This window comes from Phlebotomus papatasi, chromosome 1 (genome assembly GCF_024763615.1).
Source record: "Phlebotomus papatasi isolate M1 chromosome 1, Ppap_2.1, whole genome shotgun sequence".
NCBI classification, from domain to species: domain Eukaryota; kingdom Metazoa; phylum Arthropoda; class Insecta; order Diptera; family Psychodidae; genus Phlebotomus; species Phlebotomus papatasi.
Window position 1 is genome coordinate 99,336,859 of NC_077222.1, and position 22,550 is coordinate 99,359,408.

Consider the following 22,550-nt stretch of genomic DNA (forward strand, 5'->3'; position numbering starts at 1 on the left):
TATTTCTCTATGCGCTTTATAGTTAATTTTCTTAATTTTATTTCATGTTTTTTTTTCATTTCTTTAAATTACGTTTATTAATACATCTTTCTTTTTTTTTACTCATGAATAATAACAGCAAAAGGTTGCCTCTATCTTTTTCTCATTTTCTTCATTATTAAATTTATGCATTTTTTCTCTATTATTTTTTTTTCTTTCTAAAAATTTCGAGAATGTGTGGTTTTATGTTTTCTTGGATTACTTCTTCATTTGTATTTCTATATAAAATAAGGGGCAAGAAAGTATTGTGAAAATCGCAAGTTAGTTTATTTCAAACACTGAATAGGGTATTTTTTCAGAGTCTCCCTTCATTTTCTTCCAGAGCTGTTTATTCAAAAATAAATTTCCATTATTTGCCCAAGAGATTATCAATTTCAATTTAAATAAAAAATATCAGAAAATCAAAATAGAGTTCATTCAGGATGGAGGATTGACATGAAAAGTTTCCCAAGAAAAGCTCCCATTACTAAGGGAATCAGCTTTTCTACAAATTTCAAAATACAAACATCTCGTACAAATAAGACAAGTTCATGGAGCATAAATATTTTTCTTTTATCATATGAACAGTTTTTTTTTTATCATGTGTGAAAAAACATTTAAGAGAATTAGGAGCATATGTGCGAGGAACAAAAAATAAAGAGAAATATGTAGAGAAAAATTTCTAGGTGTAATATCTGATGAAATTCACGGCATTCCTAACTCAATTTGTCCATTTCCAGCCCTACAAGCACAAAAAAAATCAATTTTTCCACATTGTTACCCAGCTAACAACAAAAAAAAGAAATTCCATAAATTGAGCTAATTGTTCGTGTGACTTACATGTTTTTCAGGTTCCCAAGATTCTATCTTATCGGGCAGTTGCCCAATATCAGCTGAATGGGGCATAAATGGTGTGTACTGAAGGGACTGCATCAAATTCATGTTTTGCGGAGACGGACCAACATTTCCTCCTGCGTGATAGTCCAGCTGCATGTGCTACAACAAAAAGCACATCACACAAAATAGGACAAAATTAGTTTTAAATAATAAGCAAAGCATTATTAAACATTGATGAATTCCCAAATAATTTAATAAAACAGTTTCCAAAAAAGACAGTTATTAACGTTACTCTGAAAGAAAATCTTGTAAACAATCTTGTAAAATAAGTTGATTTATATGGAAAGTAACAAGATTTTGGGCCACTCCTGTCGCCATAAAGGTTCTTGTAAAATCTTGCTTTCTAACAAGATATCTTGTTATAACCGACCCTACTAAATTAATACACAAGATTCTTGTAAAAGTTACGGCAAAATCTTGTTTTAGGTGTTTCTCAATAGATTTCGTTTGAAGACACATAGTTTTTTCTCTAATTTTTATCACTTTCTCTCAAAATGGACTTGCAATCAAGCTTATAATATTCAATCAATTAAATGGGTGCAAACAGTGCAAACAGAAGTAGGGTTTGATTCTCCAATAGTGTCTTGGATAAAAGGTAAATGAAACTCTATTTGCACAAAAAGTCGTTGATGTTCGAAAAATTCAAACTCAGTTTCGAATTTTCATACTAAATTTTCGAACAAGGTGAGAAAAATTTATTAAGTATCACACTGAAAAGCTCTCGGAAAAGAGGTACTCAATGAATATTGAATGATTAATTATTAGGACAGAAGCAGTAAACGTTGTTGCTTTGTGTTTTCCGCATAACAAAGGGAATATCAGCATATTTTGACACTTAAGCATTTCGAAATTCAAACAGGATGTACTTCAACCAGTTTACGGAATTATCAAAAAGTAAGAATAACTTGGCCAAAAAGATACGTGCTGCTGACACTAAAGTTAAGGCTTCTGAGGATTTAATTAATGAGATAAAATATAGTGACTTTGTATTGGGGAGAGGGAGTACAGGTGCCAGGAGTACAGACGGGGTGGATGGACAGAATCGAGCAAAATTTTCTTGGCAGCCGAAATGAATAAAATTGGTCAGATTTCACCTAGGACCACAAAAGCTGAGATTGTAAAGAATCTCAGCTAAAAAGAATAACAAACTATGTCCAAGTTTTTGAATTAGGTGCAAGTCAAAGAGTCACGGGGAAACACTGACCGAAAACACTCAATGAAATTCCAGAAACAGCTAAGTTGAAGGTGATTTTGTGAGAGATATCTCTCCACGTGCCATTGTAAGGCTGTGATATGGGCTTTAGATCTACTCTAGACAAACTTACGATTTCAGGAGAGACACGGCCTAACGTGATATGATCAAAATAATGATTTGACTAAATTCTTATCAGTTTCCCACTAACTAAGCCGTTTGTCAGCTTCAGTCGAGAGACCGATTATTCAGGCTCAAAAACTGATGGAAATAAATCTGATCATTATTTTTTATTATAATTAGGTTAAGCCGTCTTTTGGCTTAAGTCGTAAGTGTGTCTAGGGCATAAGGCTTAGCTAATACAGTAGCCTCTCGCTCAAACAGCTCTTTTTCAATCGGATGCAAAATTTTGTTGACAATTTTCACGTTTAAGTATGAAGCAAATTTGTTCAAATTCGCTGTAGTTCCTCTTATTAGGTGAGATTCTTAACAATCTCACCTACTATAATCCTAACAAAATTTCATGTCGTCCGATCGACCTCAAACTTGGCCAAAATGTGTTTCGCCACTTCCTGATCACGAATATATATGTGGCTATTTTACGTTCCCGGCCGGCCGCTCTTTGGAGCTTAATAGCTCCTAAACTAAAAAAGATATCGACTTGCGGTTTTCGGCAAAGGTTATATATCGGGTGAAAATTGCAACTTGGTGCATTGACCCCCCACCCCCCACCCCTCCTTCCGCCATTTTGAAGACCCCCCTTTTTTTGTTTTCTCAATAGCTCCGCCCCTATGGCATCGAGCGGGCTCAAATTTTAGTATGTTATAGCTGGGCCTTAGAGCTTTCTATCAATACAAAACTTAAGGTCCCCCGACCCCCCTGACCCGAGCTATAAGGGTCCAAAAAAAATTTCTTAAAATGGCCATAACTCCGGTTCTAATTGTCAGAATTTAAAAAGTGAGGGCTTTTTTGGAAGCTCTCGTGAAATGCCACTTCCCCTTCTAACATCGCAAGTTCATAAAACCACCGCTAGGGGCGCTATTATTAAAAAGAAAATTTTTAAATCTTATAAGTTAAATAACTCAAAAATTCCATTGTGCATCGGGCTGAAATTTTAGTATGTTGTAGCCGTTGATTATACCTATCAAACAAAAAAAACCTTAAGTCGATCCATAACCCCTGACCCGAGCTATAAGGGGTCAAAGTTCGAACATTGACCGGCCTCTATCTCCGGTTCTAATTAACATAGCGGCCTAAATTTTACCTTTTTGGTTTCGTCTCGATGAGCACTTTCAGATGGAAGTTCAAAAAGTCACCACAGGTGGCGCTGTGATAGCGTCAAAATTCATCGAAATTCAAAGTCACTTTTCTCAAAAACGGCATTGTGCAAGTTAATGAAATTTTAGTATGTTGTAGTCCAGTCTAGGACGTTTCCAAAATGGTGCAAATGTGCGCTGTGGTTAAAACAGAACCGGAGATATGAGGGGTCAAAGTTCACAAAATTCAAAAAATCATATCTCCGGTTCTATGTGACCGATTTTGATGAATGAGGGCTTAAACGAAAGATCTCACCAAATGCTATAACTTTCTAAAATATTTGAACTTCGTGGGACCAACACCAGGGGCGCCACAGTCGAAAAACCAATTTCAATATCACATAACCTCAATTATCTCGACTGTCGCTGAACCGATTTTAATGATTACTTAGACATAATTGTAGAGGACATTTGTCTCTACATTTTGTCCATACATCATTTTTCGCTCAGACTACGCTATCACTCCGATTTTGCCGTTTAAGTGTGAAAAAAAAAGATTTTTCCCATAATAACGCTTTGAAATCACTCAGATGCCAATTTGACTGCCTCTACTCCACCAAGACACTTAAAATATGATTTTAAATGGAAAGTCCCACAAAATACAACAATTCTTTGATATAGTTGAAGTTCAACAAATGACTACTTGGGGCACTCTGGATGAAAAAACAAGTTAAGAAACAAAAAACCTCGCTTATCTTGGCTTCTGAGTAATCGATGAGTTCAAGTTCTACGGCAAAATTATAGAGAACATTCTGGTCTACATTTCACCCATATAACACTTTTGTGCCAGTTCATCCAAATCCTTGATATTTTGGTTTAAATGCAAAATTTGTATAATTTCACGAATTTGATTCAAGATAACTGAATGGCGTCTCCCTACTTCAGCATCAAATCGAATTTGCATGCACTCCGAGTTAGCTCACGTTAAGAATCTCACCTACATAAGCCGGTTAGGATTATCTGTCCCTTTTATCATGATTCTTTATAATTGAGCACTTTTTGTGAAATTTACAATGATTTTGACTCCCAAATCTATCGATAATTTGGATGACATTTTGCCCCATATGCCCGATTGAGAGAGAATCTACTGTAGCTTAATCCTCTCAGGACAAGAGGATCAAAAATTGGGGGTTAGGAAAAATCACTTTTCTGACTTGTTAGAGCAAAACATAATTTTAGAAAGCCGTATTTATGGGGGGGGGCACTGGTGTCTCTCTTCCTTTCGTCCTTAAACGGTTAACTTCTGTAATTTCTCAGTGATATTTTGGAGACATTTTTACATCATATTGCATATTTTTTTTATTAGTAATTGACATGAAAAAATTTTCAAAAATCGCTTTAAAAATACTGCCTGTTTAGTAAATTTAGACCTTCGGGTACTCGACTAAATCTCTAATCTCAAGACCGCTTAAGACGAGCTAATGAAAAGAGCATATGCAAAGACAGCGTAGCAGTCTGTCTGTATCGAGCTTTTGACGGTACAGTAGGCTCTCGCTCAATTGGCTCTTTTTCAATCGGGCGAAGAATTTTGTTGACGATTTTCACGCTTGATTTTGAAGTAAATTTGCTCAAATTCGCTGTAGTTCCTCTTATTGCATTATGATTTTTTATAATTGAGCGCTTTTTGTGGAATTTACAATGACTTTGACGCGTAAATCACTCGATAATTCGGATGACATTTTGCCCCAAATGCCCAATTGAGAGAGAGTCTACTGTAATTCGGTCAAGTGTGGACCATCCAAATTAATAAGTTCGGTTCGCATCAATTGTATTACACGCATATCTGTTGTTCGCAAGAATTATAGCCTTAGCTGTAAATTTCGCATAATTCAATAAAAAATATGCTAATTAAGTCCACAACAGCTTGATTCAAGAACATTTTCGTATATCGATGAAATACTGTTCTCAAAAGTCTCAACAAATTGGTTTCGAAGAGACAGAAGTTGAGATAATGAGTGGATTTGAGTGATTTATAGGGCGGTTTCCCGACGATGCTGAGTCACTATGTCTAAACACTGGAGTTCTCGAGAAAAACGCATCAAATATTCCCAGAGCTTGCGGTTCAGGCTCTGAGCTTTCATAAATGGACAAGTCTCAGAGTCAATGATATGTAGATCTAGTCATCTTGTAGTGATACACCATGTATCACCTAAATAATATTTTATAAATTAAGCAATTTTGTCATTTCTTAGAGTAAGCAACATTTGTAAAGTAAAATTATGCCAAATATTGTAGTTAAGTTCCAATAAAGCACTCAACAAAAGCAGTCGAGTCTCTTCAATCTCGCTTACTCTCGAAAGCACTTTTGAAAACATGTTTACAAAAGTTATGCTGCGTTAAAAATAAAACAGAGCACAATAGAATAAAGATGACTCACCGAAAAATGATCGTGAGGGTGAAGTTCTTCAGTGGGTATATATTGATTGCGCATCGGCATCATCCACGGCTGCTTATCCACAATCCACGGATGAATTTGTCCCGAATTGTCCATCTCCATCGGCATCTGCGGCGGCTGCGTCTGAGCCACTACGTTCGAATTGTATCCATACTTCCAGCTGGCACGTTCAGTACCAATGGGTCGTGGCATCTTTCGGCTGTCATCTGCTGATTGACTGGACAGGACACCATTAGTGGTGGCCTGTGGTGGATTATTCGGAGACATGGCTGATGGCGATCCTAGTCCCATACTGAAGCCATTCTCCATATTGAGAATCTCCCTGGGTGATGGCAGATGGGACAGATCGTACCAGCGTCCATTGTTATTCACCTGCCCCTGTGACACTTGCTGTTGCTGCTGCGTCTGTGGCTGTGGTTGGGACTGTGGTCGTCCGGGTGTTGGATTGTACGATGCAATTGGTGGCATTTTGCTGTATTGACTGCCACTTCCTGCACCACCACCACCACCACCACCACCACCACTACCACCCGATGCCCCAGATGTATTCTGATTCTGCTGGAAAATACCACCAAATTGACTCGGATGCTGTTGCTGCTGACTCGATTTTGCCGATTGTGGTTGCTGTGGTGGTTGTGGTGCCTGCTGTTGCTGTTGCTGCTGCTGCTGCATCGAAGAAAAGACAGTGGCACGGGGATTCAGTCGTGACATATGGAGAGGATTGCCAGTACCCAGACCCAGATGCTGAAACGGCGGTGGATGACTCGAATCGGAATTCTGACTGTAGTTCATCAGGTGTCCCGATGATGATCCACCACTGTTGCTACTACTTCCACTCCCACTTAGCGACGATTGCGACTGGAGATTGTCAAAGAGATTCTGACGTGCCCCAGCTCCACTTCCCACAGGTCCCTGCCCAGTACCCGCTGCTGACATGGAGTACGTGTCCATCGGAGCATTGACCGGACGACCTCCACCCACCTGAGACAAATTGCTCATATTGGGTCGTTGCACCGCTAAACTCGATGCTGGTGGTGTCTGTTGGATGGTCTGTGTTGTTGGTGGCTTTATGATGGACACACCACTCCCACTGCCAGCTGAGGACTGGGACAGATGATCATAAACCTGCGACGAAGGTGCAGCCTGGACAGATAGATTCTGCGATGACGGCTGTGTGGCGCCAGTTGCTGTTGTTAGTAGTGTTGCAGCTACATTGGCCGTTGATGGTGCCACACTTAGATGGTGACCACTAGATGGCGGTGTAATAGATTGACTGCTTGTCTTGAGGCTAACTGGTGAACTAACCGTATTGCCCCGATACCCAGGTGCCTTGGACGCATCCGCCTGCAGTGGTAGAACATTGTTGTACATCTGCTTATTCTCCCACTGACTCCCGTAGCTGTCGTTGAATAGGGAGTATTCGTGCGCCTGGGCACCGTGCAACTGACTTATCTTCGTCTGAAGCTGTGCTGCAATTGATCCACTTCCACTGGAACTGGATCCACTTCCACTACTACCTGTTCCACCACCTTGCAGAATTGTCGATCCCAATGATGATGCAGTCTCCGATGCCAATGATGATACTGGCATTGGTTGTTGCTTCTGCAACAACGGTGATTGGGTAACATTTCTGTTTGTTGGTGGACCAATTGGTGTAATAGAACGTGCTGGTGCAGTACTCGAACTAACCACCGTTTCAATATTTGCCTGTGCAAATGGTGGTTTTGCATTCGATCCAATCACCCCAACACTGCCACTTTGACTTGTGCTGGCAAATGGTGCTGGTAGATTTTGACCATTGGCATTTACACCACTGTGATGCTTAGGGCTCATCTGTACCACACTTGATGGTACTGTTGACTGTACCGATGCACTACTGGCCACGAGAGTTGGTGTCGCAGTGACACTCATTGTTGTGACACTCGATGTCATGATCTTCTTCACATCATTCGCCTGACTCGTCAGCAATTTCGATGCAAAGGTACCTGGTGGACCGGACATACTCATTGCTGGTGTTATGTTCTTCGTTGTCGTTGACTTCAATGACATAATGGCTCCGGTGAAGGACATTGTTGTCTTTGTATTGTTACTCCCACTTGATACACTAACAGCACTCGAAACTACAGGTCGTTTCAGGATTTCTGGATTTGCCACCCTTGATGCACCACTACCACTGCTACTGATGACAGTTGGTCGATTCTGTTGATGACTCGACTGATACACTTTTGACTGTGCCGTACGCGATGTCGAACTGACTGATGCCGAAGAGGAGAGAATCTTTGTAGTGGTGACACTGGCCAAAGCAATACTCGATGCAATCTGCTTGGATGTACTGGCAATTTGTTGTTTGCCACCGGTTGTTGTTTTTGCTTGGATGGAACTTGTTGTGACGACAGAAACGGAGGTGGAGAAGGTTGTTGTGGCTGTTGTTGTCGGTGGTTTTTCACCCCAATACCCAATTGGTCCGATAGAGGGGGATGGTGGAACGGGTTTGACATTTGCATTGACCTTCTGCAACATTTGCAGTATATCAACATCGGGATCCTTTATCAACATCCCAATCATCGAATGGGCTTGACGTGTTGCATCAAGGGATCCCTTGATGGTTATCCATCGATCACACTGTGATTTTCCCTGTTTCTCAACTTCAATATGAGCTCCCGTTGCTGCTCTGATGGCATTGATGTTACTACCACCACGACCAATTACCCTTGAGATGGCATGCGTTGGTACGGCTACTTTCTTACAACTCGGCTCACTCAGGGATGTCACTTGTTGCTGTACCGAACTCTTTCGTACCACCTCCTTCCAGCCCTCTTCGCGTTTCCCACTCTGTTTCATCGTCTTACCGCTGTTGTTGTCATCATGACCATGACTATTCTTGGTAGTATTCTTCGAACTCTTGACGTACGTTGATGTCGTCTCGATGATCTCATGATCAGAGAGATGTCGTGGGAAGTAGACAACTTTGCGATTGCTACTGGACTGATCAGATCCATTTGATTGGATTGCTTGGGAGGAAGATGTTGATTTATGGGAGGAAGCTGTATCTCGACTACCAACAACATTGCTAGTATATTCAGATTTCTTCTCGGCTTTCTGATTTTTGGTCTTGAATTCCTCCCTAGGAGCTAGATTTTCCTTCTCAATCGATCTCTTTGTATTGTTATTTGGCTCCTGTGATTCACCTCTCCTGGTATCAGTACCATCTCCTCCTCCGCCTCCGCCTCCTCCTCGTCTTGGATCCAGCTTCATCTCCCTGGTGGATTTGATTTCTTTCATTTCAACTTTAGGTACCTCCTTACTCTTTGCCTTGATCACATTATCTTCCTTCTTACTCTTCACCACTGCAACTGAATCAGTTTGATTCGATGGCGGTGGACTCTTCGAACGTGTTGATTGAGGTTGTACCGTTGACGTTGGTTGCTGTGTCTGAGTTGGTGTATTTTTCTCCTTCCTCTTCTTGGACTTATTCAACTTACTCTGTTTATCCATGAGATTGCTCGATTTAACATCAGCACTCGAGCATGAACCTTGACTATTGGCATCAATACCAGAATCACCTTCTTCTTTATCATGTTGTTGGACATTTTCTGGACTCAATTCATCCTTTTCATTGTCACTGTCATCATCTTTGTCATCATCCTTGTCATCTTGGGCATTTTTGGGTTCATTGAGTTTTCTCTTTTCTTCCTTCTTCTCCAACTTCTTCTTCTTCTTCCGTTCACGTCGTCGTGCTGCAGCTGCTTTTCTACTCTCCTCACGGTTTTTCTCCATATCGAGTTCTTCGAGGAGAATCGATGCATTTTTGTTGGCTTTGACAGCTTGAGCCTCTTTAGCTGCCCTTATCACCTTAACACACTCATGACATTTATCCAGCAATTCCTTATCACTCACCGTTGAGATGTATCGGGTCATTTCTTGATCTGATGGAAATTGTGTCACATGATTCACCATCCATTTGACAACTTTTGTATGACCTTTACGGAATGCTGCCATAAGGCATGATACTTTACGATTATCTTGAGAATCAATATCTGCATCATGGGCATAGAGAATCTCAACAACAGCCAAATGACCACCATTTGCCGCCAACCACAGAGGTGAATTACCTTTTTTGTTCTTCACCTCTACAGCTGCTCCACGGTACAGTAGCAACTCAACAAATTTCACATGACCCTTATCAGCGGCTATTGTGAGTGCTGTATCACGGGATGATGGAACAGGGGCAGCATTGACATCAGCACCCTTATCCAACAATACCCTACCAACTTCAATATAACCACCACTAGCTGCCTCCATTAGGGGTGTTAGACCCGTCTTAGCCCGATGTTCAACATTAGCTTTGCGCTCCAGCAACAAATTCACCACTTCATGTCGCCCCTGGAAACATGCAAGTGTTAGAGCTGTATTGCGATTTGTCTCAATTTGGGCATTAATATCTGAACCCATATCAAGTAGGAGTTTGACAGCTTGAGTATGTCCATTCATTGCTGCAAGCATTAGGGGTGATATACCAAGTTTACTGCCAGTGCGTGAATTAATTTCAGCACCATGACTCAACAGTAACTTAATAATATTCACATAGCCACCACTTGCAGCAAGACTCAGTGGCGTATAATCAGACACATTTCGATGTTCCTTGTTTGCTCCAATGTTAAGTAGAAGTTCAACAACTTCATACCTCCCACCTGAGCAAGCCAGTGAAAGTGGTGTATCTTTCGTACGCTCAGACTGAGCCTCCATCTCAGCTCCGTACTTTAGCAATGCCTCAACCACTTTGTCATGACCAGCTGTTGCAGCAAGTATAAGTGGTGTAAATCCCTTTTTGTCCCTATGCTCAATATTGGCACCACGACTTATCAGCAATTCCACCAATTCTTCATGCCCACCCGCACATGCCAATGTCAGTGCTGTATCGTGATTTGAATCTGTCTCTGAATCCACATCAATTGTCTTATCCGGTGGACTGGTACTCTGAACAGCAAATTGTTGCTGTTGTTGCTGTTGCTGTTGCTGCTGTTGCTGTACTCCTGCTCCTGCAGCTGCATTGCCTATAGTTGGGTAAAAAAAAATTGCAAACAGAAAAAAAGAAAAAAGAATAAGGAGAGAGAAAAAAAACCCACATTAATAATATTCTTTTCTTTTTTTTGGCATAACATCCAAAAGAGCTCAGACAACAAGAAATAAGAAAAAATTTCATGTTAATCCTTGGGGATTAACAAATGTTGTACCTGAAGCGTCAAAATTATATCCTACTTGACTACCGGCAGGAGCTTGTCTTGCTACCGTATACCGTTTGCTCTCCTTGCGAGATGTTTTATCAGATCCTTTCTTACCTCCACCCGCAACAATTCCATTTGATTTCACAGCGGTTGAGGTGGCAACGGACGATGCTATTGCTGGCACCGCTGATGTTGGCGGTTGGACTGTTCCCTCAATTGAAGGAGTTGGCATAATATTGTTGAGATTTTGGTGTGAGGCGAGAGCAGTAACTGCTGTCATTGATGTACCTGACGGCAATTGCTGTGTTTGAGTTGCAACGGCCTTTGGAAAAGAAATTTTGTTTTCCAAAATCAACACACAAAATTGCAATTTATTCCACTTTATTTTATTCTTCTTTTCTAAAAATTTGCACTACTAATTTCACTTGAGACGTTGAGGACACGCCTCGTTTTTGAAGGTAAAGACGCGATATTTATTAATTTAAGAAGAAGCTCGGTACACATTTGCATATTTCATAATTGCTGTGCCATTAAGCTGCAATGGTTCAACCAGCAATGGACTATCCCGTTACAACGCTGAAGTATTAGACCACCCACGGACGACGCAAGTTTCTGACAACTCAATTCTGTTCTATATTCTTTATGAAATTGCCCTAGAGCCTTTTTAGGACATGTGAGGCAGACGCATATGTGTCTGCGGCGTCTGCGTTGTCTGCCTATACAAGGAAGGACGCAACACTTTCGGAGGAGCGACAGAAAAAGAGAGGAGCAGCTGAAATTTCCCATACGCGGCCTAGATCGTTTCGTCAAAATGAAACTGTTCTAAGTACATCTTGTTTGAATCTGAATTCATAGCAAACGACGCGGTACGATGCGTTGTTAGCAACCAATGTTACTACAAAGCAAGTGCACTTAAATGGAAATTTTCGGAGGGAAGCTTCGAACGCGGCAACACAGTCTGTGGTAACTCGTGGTCTCCTGATGACTGAAGAGTATCTGGTGCTGTGTCAAGATCTTTGTGTGAGCACCCTGAAACCCTCCCGCCAAATTTGTAAGATCCCCCACCTTTGACATCACTTGACGACTTGACCACTGAGGAAGACACGGAGCGTATCGAAAGCTCTGGAGAAGAGTGAGACTTTTGATCTTATTGTGTTGAAAACTCTGAAAAGTCAGTGGAAGTATTCCTCCGAAATTTTCCACTATAGCTGAACGGCAATGCTCATAAAACAGTTGCTCATAAAACATTGACAAATGCTCTTAAAATAGTTTCATTTTGTAGAGAAAAGATGCAATTTTCGTCATTAGTACTTGGAGAAGCTCTTGGACACTCTCGACGGTTCAGATGTAGATCAGTCTGCCGTTCATCCACAGTAAACGGTCAAACCGCCGCATGTTCTGTGATTAAGGGGAGCTCTGTGGTGCAATAGTCATGGTAATCTTCATTCAGCCATGAAGACATTTAGTAAGGCAAACTGCCTTGGGACCGAAAGTATGAGATCGCGAGTATAAGCTGCTGAAATGAGGTACCTCTTGGGGGATAAGGGAATCACTCGTCAAGATCGAGTAAGGAACATAGGCCGTTCGAAGAGTTGCTTCTTTGTGTTGAAAGATCACAACTTCGATGTTGATGTGAAGGAACCTCGACTTCGAGGCAAACCTAGGACAAGATGGCTTCAGATGGCATCCAGGATACCTGGATTTACCGGATCCACGACCTCAATAGTGGATCGGCACTATTTGGGACCTCGAAATAGTGGACTCTCCACGTTGCCGAGGTTCACATGGTAGACATGAGGGAATTTAGTACGGCAAACTGCCTTATAAGATCGCGGGTACAAGCTGCCAAGATGAGGTACCTTTTGGCAGATAAGGGAATCATTCGTCGAGATCGAGTAAGGAACATAGCCATTCGAAGAGTTGCTTCTTTGTGTTGAAAAATTACAGCTTCGATGTCGATGTGGAGGAACCTCGACTTCGAGGCAAACCTAGGACAAAATGGTTGAAATTCAAGATTTTGTTTTGAATCGCTTTGGGATCGACCGCGAACATTTTCCTGAAGTGGTGGAGAATCAGCAGGCGTGGGTCTGGATTGCTAATCTAGATATACTGGATCCACGACCTCAATAAGGATAAGCGATTGAAAGTGATGACGATGATGAAACTGCCTTGGATTTTTGGGACTCGAGAAGCAGAGGATCTTCAGTTGAAGAAAAAGAGATGACGACCATATCTCGGAACCTAACAACTTTGCAGATCGTCCAATGACTGACGCCAAAGAGACAGAAACCTATATACGGGAATTGAATCATAGGGGTACGAAAGATTTGCTCCCTGAGTCATCATTGGGACTTTTCAAATATCAATCGGGAGTTACATCATCATCCAACCACGTCAAAAAGAGTTCAGATTATTGAATCCTATCAAAAACAGGAATCGTAAAGGGCCATGGCTTAAACTATTTTCTCTGTTATCAATTTAAAAAAAAAATGGAGAAGTTCGATACCATCTTTCTGCACATCTTTCTTGAACTGAAATATTTCCTGAATATTGCAATTATTTTGAATTGGCTGTCTATCGTGAAGGGGCGTGGTCTAATACTATTTTGTTCTGATAAATCTACATGCAGAAATGCAATGTTACCATCCATCTTCAAGATTCCTTTACAATTTTGAATAAAATTGCAATTCAAAGATATCTTGATTCTTTTTTATGTGTAATATGTCCTGAAATTATCAATAACTTCCAATTTGTAACTTTTTTTTGAAAGGGGCGTGGCTTAAATTAATTTTCAAAAAAAAACAGTAATTTGCTATTTTGCTTTCAGATTTCCTGTAAAATTAAATTTGTAGAGGAAAAATAAAGGCTATTTAAATAAGGAAATGCATATAGGATGGCCTTTTTTGCTCAGAACGTCTCAATTCATAATTTGTGCTAAATTTTCGAGAAAAGAAATCGTTAAAAAATGGTTGATCACTTACTTGTGAACTTTGAGAACAATTCTGCATTTGTTGGGCCTTTGACAGAATCTGGTGTGGTTGCAAAATTGTCAAATTTGACGGCAGCTGAACTTGCTGGATGGACTGTTGGACATCAACAGTCTGTCCACTCAGCAAACCACTGGTCTGTGTTTGGGCAATTTGGGACGCAATGATTTGCTGCTGTTGCTGCTGAAATTGCTGCTGAATGGGACTGGAGAGAATGGTTGATCCAGCTTGGGCTTGAGCCTGCTGCTGCTGTTGCTGCTGTGTTGGCATCTGGAACAACAACTGCAGTGCCGGCGATTGCTTCTCAATATCAACATTGAAGACAAATTTTGCCTGCTGTTGGGCATCAGCAGACAAATTTTGTTGTTGCTGTAGATCCAATGTTGTTGGCAATTGACTCATCAACTGGGACTGCTGGATTTGTCCCTGTGGCTGAGCCAGGGCAAGTGATGATGCCAGAGATGTTATATTGGCATTGGATAAATGTTGATGATCAATTGATGATGTTGGAATCATAGACAGAGATTGGTTTTGTTGATTCTGCACAACATGACGACAACATAAAAGACAAACAGAAAAGTTGTGGTTAGTTCAATTTTTTTTGTGTTGTTCCACAATGGTGGTAGAAAATTACTTGAAGTTGAGTCAAGAGTTGCAATTGTTCAACAGATAATTGCTGCTGAATTTGCTGATGTAGCTGATGATCGAACGTCATTATTTGATTTCGATGATCATCGCTAACCATAGACTGGCTCGTGGATGGCTGCTCAATTGGTTGACCAGCAGGAGCCCATTGATTGCCCCAGTGTGTCTTACAGAAACTACTGATACCCATGAGGTTACCCATTGCATAGGCATCAGCCAAATCTGGGCAATTCAAATTCGCAGCCATTTCCTGCTTAATTTGGGGTGACACAGAGAGACAAATAGTTTTCTTTTACCACAAATTCCCAATTTTTTTTGTTATCTTTGTTTTTTTTTGGACCACAACAAAAGACTAATACTACAACTACGACAACAACAATCACTACAACAAAATTTCTAGTTACCTGAATTGCTACGGGTATATCAGTACCACCGTGGAGTGCATTGATGGCATCATCAATGTAATCAGCCCATTCGTAGTTGCAGATTGATTCTTTTGAACCATCAATGGTGGTAACGGTGGCAACATTAGTAACATCATCAACATTTAGCGATTCCAAGGATTCATCCAATGCTGGATAAATTTCACAATCACCAATTGTCTCTGCGTCACTATCATCCACTGAAAACATGTGCAAATGATCCTCAGAATCACCTAGAAATAACATATTGAAAAATTTCATTCCTGAAAGAACTTTAAGGACCCTTACATGGCAATACTAATTTCCTTCCATATTTTTCATGGACATAGGTTTTTGCTGTTTTTTTGAGAATCTCTAAGTAAGCCTATTTAGTTCGACGATTGTGAAGGGCAAGTAAAGATGTAACAATTTACTAATTGGCAAACGACCGGTGAATATCTAAAGAGAAGCAAATAGCGTCCTCCGCCGTCTTAGCGTTGGTAACCAACCTCCAGAGCAAAACGGTGGAAAAGCTCTTTCGCAGGTTGGATATATCTTTTCAAGGAAAATTATCTGACCAAATTTCACAGAATCGGAAGAAAACTTTGGGATGTACAACAACGGCAGATAGCAAGAACGACAACAGATCGGTTAAGGGTAGTTGAGTCATTTACCCTTCATAGATGATTTAGATCTTCTGGGATCTGATGGGCTTTACGCACGCATCGGTCAAGTTTCTGCAGCAATGAGGAAGACTAACAGAAGCGTAGTGAATATAGAATACAGAGAATAAAGTTAACAATTCAGAGCCGGATTATGACCTGGATTCGGATTTATTTCTTCTATAACTTCACACTACGTTTCGGGGATGTTTGTCCGCTTCTTCCAGGTATAGAGATACTTGTGATAAATCGGGTCAAATGGATTTTTTGCTACCACTTCACATAACCCAGAGCAAGTGAACACAATGATCGTCAAATGCAGACAGTCTACATTTGACGATCATGGTCATAATCCGTGTTATTAAATCTTCATCAAGTGTAACTGACCGAATACTTTCCAATTGAGAGCCTTTTACAGGGCAGCAGCGTCTAAACGCAATGAATTTCAACCACATATGTCGATGTGTAAGGCTGTAAGGACAATTCAGGTCACCTTTTGACTCAAGCATCTGAAGTTGTAGCAAGATGGGAAGAGTACTTCCGAGACCTGTTGTGCGCAAACGATGGACATTGGACAGTCGGAGCAGGTAGAGGAGATACTAGCTGCGGACGATCAGGAGGAGGACGCAATTTTTTGGAGATGTGGGGAGGACAGCATCTCTGCGGAGTTGGTGAAGCATAGAGGGGATGTTTGGAGGGAAATCTGGGAAATTAAGAAGATACTAAGAGACTGGAACGTGGCACTTTCCAATTGACAAGAAAGGTGATCGCATAGACTGTAAGAACTACAGAGGAATTGCGCTCCTGGGGGTAAATTCTCTAACTTTGTGAGAACGTGAGAAGTGCTAAAATTGCTAAAAATGAGAAAATATCGAAAGTGTCACTAAATGTGATTCTCTCAGGCCTGAGCTAAAAGAAAAGGCGAAGTGAATTTGGTGGTGTCTGTTGGCATTCTTCGAAATGCCTCGAAAATTCACGTAGAGAAAGTGAGAGGTTTTTTAATGTAAAAATTGTTTAATTCCTTAGAGTTAAGTCATTCTCACAAGAAAACCCTTTTAATAATTTAGTTGAATACAGTTATTTGGGTTAATTGTGAATAATTGTCGATATTATAACAAAAAAATTGGGATGAAATTTTGAGCTGGAAGACTCATACTCTTTTGAGCTGTCCCAAAATTCAGGATAGGTTTGAAAAAAGCCCTTTTGTACAACACTATTTTGGTTAATAAGGAATGCAAAAGTACATATTACAAGAAGGGACACGATCTGCTAATAAGGATAAAATAGAGAAGAAAATATTTTATCGCATTTCTGAGATTTTTTGCAATCGCAGCGCCGCCAGACGTTTGTCAAATGAGTTATTTGTGTCTCTATCTCTCTCTCACAGTTGAATTGCGCGCGATTTAAGAACTTTCCATTTGAAGTGATATTTGCATTTAATTTCTTTGTATTTCTGCAAGATTCAAGTAAAAAGGTGTGTAGTAAACAGGTATCCGTCTTCTCCCGTCTTCTTCCGAGAGACTCGCGGTGGGGAGTAGAAGTTTCTTTGCACTATCAGTGATATTTCGATCAAGGAACGTCTGACGGTCAACAAAGATCAAAATATACAGAACCATACTGAAGTCAGTGATAACGTATGATCTGGAAACAGTACCGTTGACTTACACAGAGGAGAGAAAACTGCTGATCTTTGAGAGACGGGTCCTAGGGGAATTTCGCACAAGGATAAACCACGAACTAAAGGAGCTTTATGGAGAGACCGACATTGTGGCCTCTATCCGGTAGATTGAGCTGGCTCGGTTATATTTTCCGTATGTCAGAGAGATTACCAAGGAGCCTGTATGAGCAAAATCCGGAGGGTCGAGGAGGAGACGACGTCCCTGGACAAGATGGAAAAACATAGTGGAGGATGTCATCAAAACCCTGGACATGCTGCAACGCTTTACCAACAGGAGACAAACAATGATCAACCCTAGGATTGCGTCAACCAACTTGTTGACCATAATGGTCACCCTTAGTCGAAAAGGGGCTAGGCACCTAAGGGACCCAATGTTTTAGTGCTTCTTCATTACGAATTTCCTCCTTTGGACCGCTGCAAAATTGGTTAACAACTTTTAGACTGCCACAACATTCCGTTGTCGAACAACAAAACTATGAACTTTAAGTTGTTGTATCTCCTTTGGCTGAAAATTCACTGTACAAGTTCTATAGATGTTGAAATGATATGTCCATGAAAAATTTGAAAATAAATATTACCCAATTATTGATTACTACAAACCTTGTTCGATTGGTTGACCATCATTTTGTTGTAGCAAAAACTGCTGATTCACATTAAGGGATTTCTGATGCATTAAACCGTCATCCTGTTGCTGATGTTGTTGCACAAATTCCGGATTCAAATCGGAACTTATACCATGCACAACTTCGGAAATCATGCGTGAGATGACTGAATAATCATTATCTGAAAAGTTGATTTATGTTGATGAGTATCGTTGTAACTAACTTCAAGCTAGAAAAAGAAAGAATGAAACCCTTACTATTTGCAATATTTTTTGAAGTGCTATTGGGTGATGTTGGCAGTCCACTATTTGCACCACTACCCCCAGATCCCATCATTTGACCTTCTGTGGGACTTTTGGGTTGATCAGCTATGAATCGTTGGGCAATCTTCTGCAATGGATGATTTGGCAATTGTGCTACCATTTGCCACATCTTCTGATTCCACTGTGAATTCAATTGCTCATCATTTTCACTTGCCACCAGAATATTTTGATTGTTCAAATTCTGAGCAATTGTGGTGAGAGTTGAATTGGACTCAGTGCCACTCTCACCACTACCAGGCAGTGTTGATGTTGATGTTGGAACAATATTGGGTGTCATTTGTTGCTGCTGATTCTGCTGCTTACCACCAACTGGCGATTGTGGTGGCAATTGACGATTCACCGACTGCAAATGGGAGATTTGTTGTATATTCTGCGTTATATTGGCTAGTTGTTGCTGAATAAGTGACTGCGGTGCACCCGGTTGTTGTTGTTGCTGCTGCTGTTGCTGTGCTAGACTCAGTGTTGCCAGTGATTGCTGCAGCAATTGAAGATTTTGCTCCGATGATGGAATCACAGGCTACAATTTTTTATTGTTATTGTTGTTTTTAACCACTACAAAGTCAGTCACAACAAAATCAACTTTTTCACAACAAAAACTTACCAAATTGTTGTAGATAGACACCATTTGATTCTGCTGGAGAACAGATCCACTCTTTCGAATGTTGCCCTTTCCATCCTTCTTTGACACCGGTTTCACCTTTGGCCGATCACTAATGGCAGTATTCTGCGACACTTCTGACGGTGCTGTGATCTGGGTTGATGTTGTTGTGGAAGGAATTGCAGTTGTTGGTGCTTGAAGCGATGTTGCTGTTGTTGTTGTTACGCTTTGATTGATTGATGTTGGAAAGGAACTCGTCGTAATGAGGAACGTACTATCTTGCGCTTTTCCACCTATTTTGCAAAATGCACAACATTTTACCAAAATTCCCTCAAATCAACTGTTGATTTTTCTTCAAGTGTATGATTATGGTGTAAATGTTTGATGATAAGATTTTTGTTTTTTTTATCAAATTAACCAAACAAAACCTCATTGATTGTTCAAGTAACATTAGTCAAGAAGTTTAGAAAATTCTACGAGGAAACCAAACAAAGCTTAACCAAAAATTTTTGTTGTAGTTTTAACTGCATCAAAGCTTGAAGAAACATCCGGACAATTTTTGAAAAAAAAACCATATGTTAGCCTAAAAATTTTTCAGAGCAATTTGCCTTTCAGAAAAAAAAGTTTAAAATTTGGCTCCCTCAAGATTCTAATCTCCTCTAAACATTCCAAATATTGTTTTTATTTTTGTAAACTATCATCAATTTTAGCCAAAAAAAGAAAATTAAATTATTCATTGCTTTAGTAAAGAATTTCATTGGTTCAAAAAGGCATATACAATACGCAATTTAGTTGTTGGAAATAAAAGCATTGTCCATTCTGTTTCTGTTAATAAATTAGCTTAACAACTTGCCTGCAACAAAGGTGGCTACTGCGGCAGACTGAATGGGGCCCCCGGCGGGCAATGGGCCCAATATTGGGGTCCCAGATGTGAAACTTATGCCGCTGGCACCACATAACATGCCTATATTGATTTCTTTACATATATAATATGATTTGACCATAAGTATGCTGCCTTGTAAAGGCTACAAGTGGGTTGGACAGGGTGTGGCATATTAAAAGGTTCTGAATTGTTATTTAAAAATAATCAATAAAACAATATCTCTTTATCACAATTATCTCATGTGGAAAAAGCCATATTTCTCTTTTCACTTTATCAAATTCCAAAAATTCTTCTTATCTCTCAGGCAATGTGACCGATAAGAAGGTAAAGATTACCTTACAGTAGTTGAGATATGTTTTTTTTATTAAAACTTCCTAATTTTAATAAAAAAAAAAACTTATGTTGAAAAGGGCAAAAGAAACACCTGAAAAAATATTACATTCATCTGATAACCAGAATTATAAAAAAAAAAACACATTCAAAAAAGTCTTTATCTGAAAGCCATTATCTTTCTCTATTGTCTTTCACCTAACCGACATCCTGGTATTTTTTTTTGCGATTTTTTGACCCCCAGGGAGCACTTCTTTACATTGTTCAAAAATCGGACGATTTCTGGGAAATGATGTCATGCTGTTTTTTTTTGTGAGATACATCTGACCGTTACCAAACATAGAGGCCAAACGGTGAGAGATAGCGAGTTGGAACCTTCAGGGACCCCCCCCCCCATATATTGGCAGAAAGGATCTTTAATCTGCAAAGCTGAGACGCCTTGCCTTTATACCATTTTTACCCATCATATTAGAAGTGTGAATAAATTATGCCAAACTCTTGTTCTATTTTCACTGATTTTCCAATAACGCATTGTTCAAATAGACTAAGAATTGTTGTCAGTAGCGATACCTATAGACAAGTTGCGCCCGTTTTTAATTGTTACGCTTGTAGACCGGCATTCTTGAATGTTTTTGGTCTTTCTGTCCACAGCAAATTGACATTTCTGGAGCGTATAAAGCAACTTTTACGTTTTCAAGCCATTTCAAATCAGCTGTTTTTTTGTTTATCAAGACATGCTGCTTTCGTTCTTTCTCTCGTGCATTCTTACTCACATGAATAAATGTACTTATATTTAGTTGCACGATTTCATTTCAAATACAAAGTTGAAGATATTCATAGTAATTAAAAAATAAATAAAAAATATTTAGGGGAAGTGTCTAGTGAAATTTATTTTGTCCGGTGTAATGTTTGCGGGGAAAATGAGGCTTACATAGGTGTGCAAAATGTACGAAGCTGAGCAAACCAGTAGGAGAATTCGGTAATTTTCGTGGCATTGTCATGCGTAAGTTCGAAACCTGACAATGCCAATATGTCAATCAACCTTTTTTCTCATATCATATGAGTTCGAAAATGCAATTCATTGATTTTTTTTTAATGAAATCCCTTTACTTGATGATTTTATGAAAATACAGTACGTCTTTGTTGATTTGTTTAACAAAATTCATTGTCATTTGAATTGCCAGAAATCTCAAATATGTGACTTCTGACAATGCCACGTGAGCTGAAATGGCAATGTCACGGCTACAGAATCGCATTTTCGAAAAAGCTCTCCTAAGATTCGTACTCAAATTTTCATATGGCATTGCCAGAGCGTTACAGAATTCCACTCCAGGGGGTAAATTCTCTAATTTTGGTGATTTGGTCACCAGTGACAGAGTCACGAAAAAAATAGATCACTTTGTTCTCACTTTCTCATATTTTGTGATTCTGTATGCTTGAGTGAGAAGCTAGTGACAATTTTTCCCGCGACTTTTTGACACAAGAGGAGAGCAACCTTTTACTACCGATTTTAGTACTTATTTTGCTCTAAATTTTTAATCAGCCTGCAGGCGAAGATTTTATTCCTCTCAGATGTATGCAAGTGATGTGTCAACGTCAGCGTATTTGTGTCTAAAGTAGGTTTTATAATTTCGCGAATAAAGTATTAAAAACAATTATTAGAATTAGAATGTCGAGTGAGATATGTGCTTTCCTTTTAGTTTAGTGACTTTAATTTTAATGTTTACGAGTTGTTTTTTTTGTGGCTCAGTTCTTGATAAAATAGTGAGTTATTTCATCCGTACAGAATGGATTTTTATTGATACCCTAAGATCAAAGAGATGAAAAATTAGTTGCTCCTTAACATTATTGTGTTCACAGGCCCAAAAACCTCCTTCTAAATCTATCGATCCAGCCACATTTCCCATAATTTCCTCCGAGTCACCGAACCATCATCGCGTGAGAAGTGTCACGAAAATATCGTGACAAGTCTCACAAAAATGGGCATAGAGAATCACACTTAGTGACAAGTATCGGTATTTTCTCATTTTTAGCACTTCGAATTTATTAAAATTGGCCTCTTTCTTCTTTTCTGATTTGAATTCTAGTTGCCAATTTGCAATTTGCTTTCTTGGATAGTTACTCTATCTAAAGCAATGGAGTTTGTAATAAATTAATGCGCAGAATTTGAATTCAGTGATCGTTAAGACTTTCTCACAAAGTTAGAGAATTCACCCCCAGGGCAGCTTCGTAAAAATCGCCACTAAATTTTGATTCTCCTGTAGAGGAAAAACCAAGGATTTCCTAGGAATTTTATAAGGCAGTATTATGAACCTAATAAGAGATTTTTTTGACATAGTGATATAATTGATTTCTTTTGTGAGACATTCAGTAAAAAATCTTAAATCTTAGACATCTT

The 22,550-nt window shown here is 39.7% G+C and overlaps 2 protein-coding genes across 38 annotated transcripts in view; one reads left to right on the forward strand and one right to left on the reverse strand.

Annotated features, from left to right (window-relative positions):
* Window positions 1-22,550, forward strand: part of LOC129810024 (GTP-binding protein Di-Ras2) — a 216,397-nt gene that overhangs the window by 177,026 nt on the left and 16,821 nt on the right. The gene's annotated exons all lie outside the window — the stretch shown is intronic.
* The window catches only part of LOC129810012 (ankyrin repeat and KH domain-containing protein mask), a 62,802-nt gene continuing 40,299 nt past the window's right edge, over window positions 48-22,550 (reverse strand). For 7 of the 37 annotated variants that reach the window (XM_055860204.1, XM_055860203.1, XM_055860202.1 and 4 more), the window contains 11 exons: window positions 19,793-19,915; window positions 18,943-19,232; window positions 18,276-18,858; window positions 18,017-18,199; window positions 15,080-15,330; window positions 14,665-14,928; window positions 14,025-14,570; window positions 11,053-11,365; window positions 5,801-10,872; window positions 859-1,014; window positions 48-760 (listed from right to left, as the gene is read on the reverse strand). In XM_055860204.1, coding sequence (XP_055716179.1) covers window positions 740-760; window positions 859-1,014; window positions 5,801-10,872; window positions 11,053-11,365; window positions 14,025-14,570; window positions 14,665-14,928; window positions 15,080-15,330; window positions 18,017-18,199; window positions 18,276-18,858; window positions 18,943-19,232; window positions 19,793-19,915 — 7,802 coding nt within the window. In that variant the 3' untranslated portion in view covers window positions 48-739. The remainder of the gene's footprint in view (window positions 761-858; window positions 1,015-5,800; window positions 10,873-11,052; window positions 11,366-14,024; window positions 14,571-14,664; window positions 14,929-15,079; window positions 15,331-18,016; window positions 18,200-18,275; window positions 18,859-18,942; window positions 19,233-19,792; window positions 19,916-22,550) is intronic. The other 30 variants (XM_055860216.1, XM_055860217.1, XM_055860215.1 and 27 more) reach the window with 15 other exon arrangements.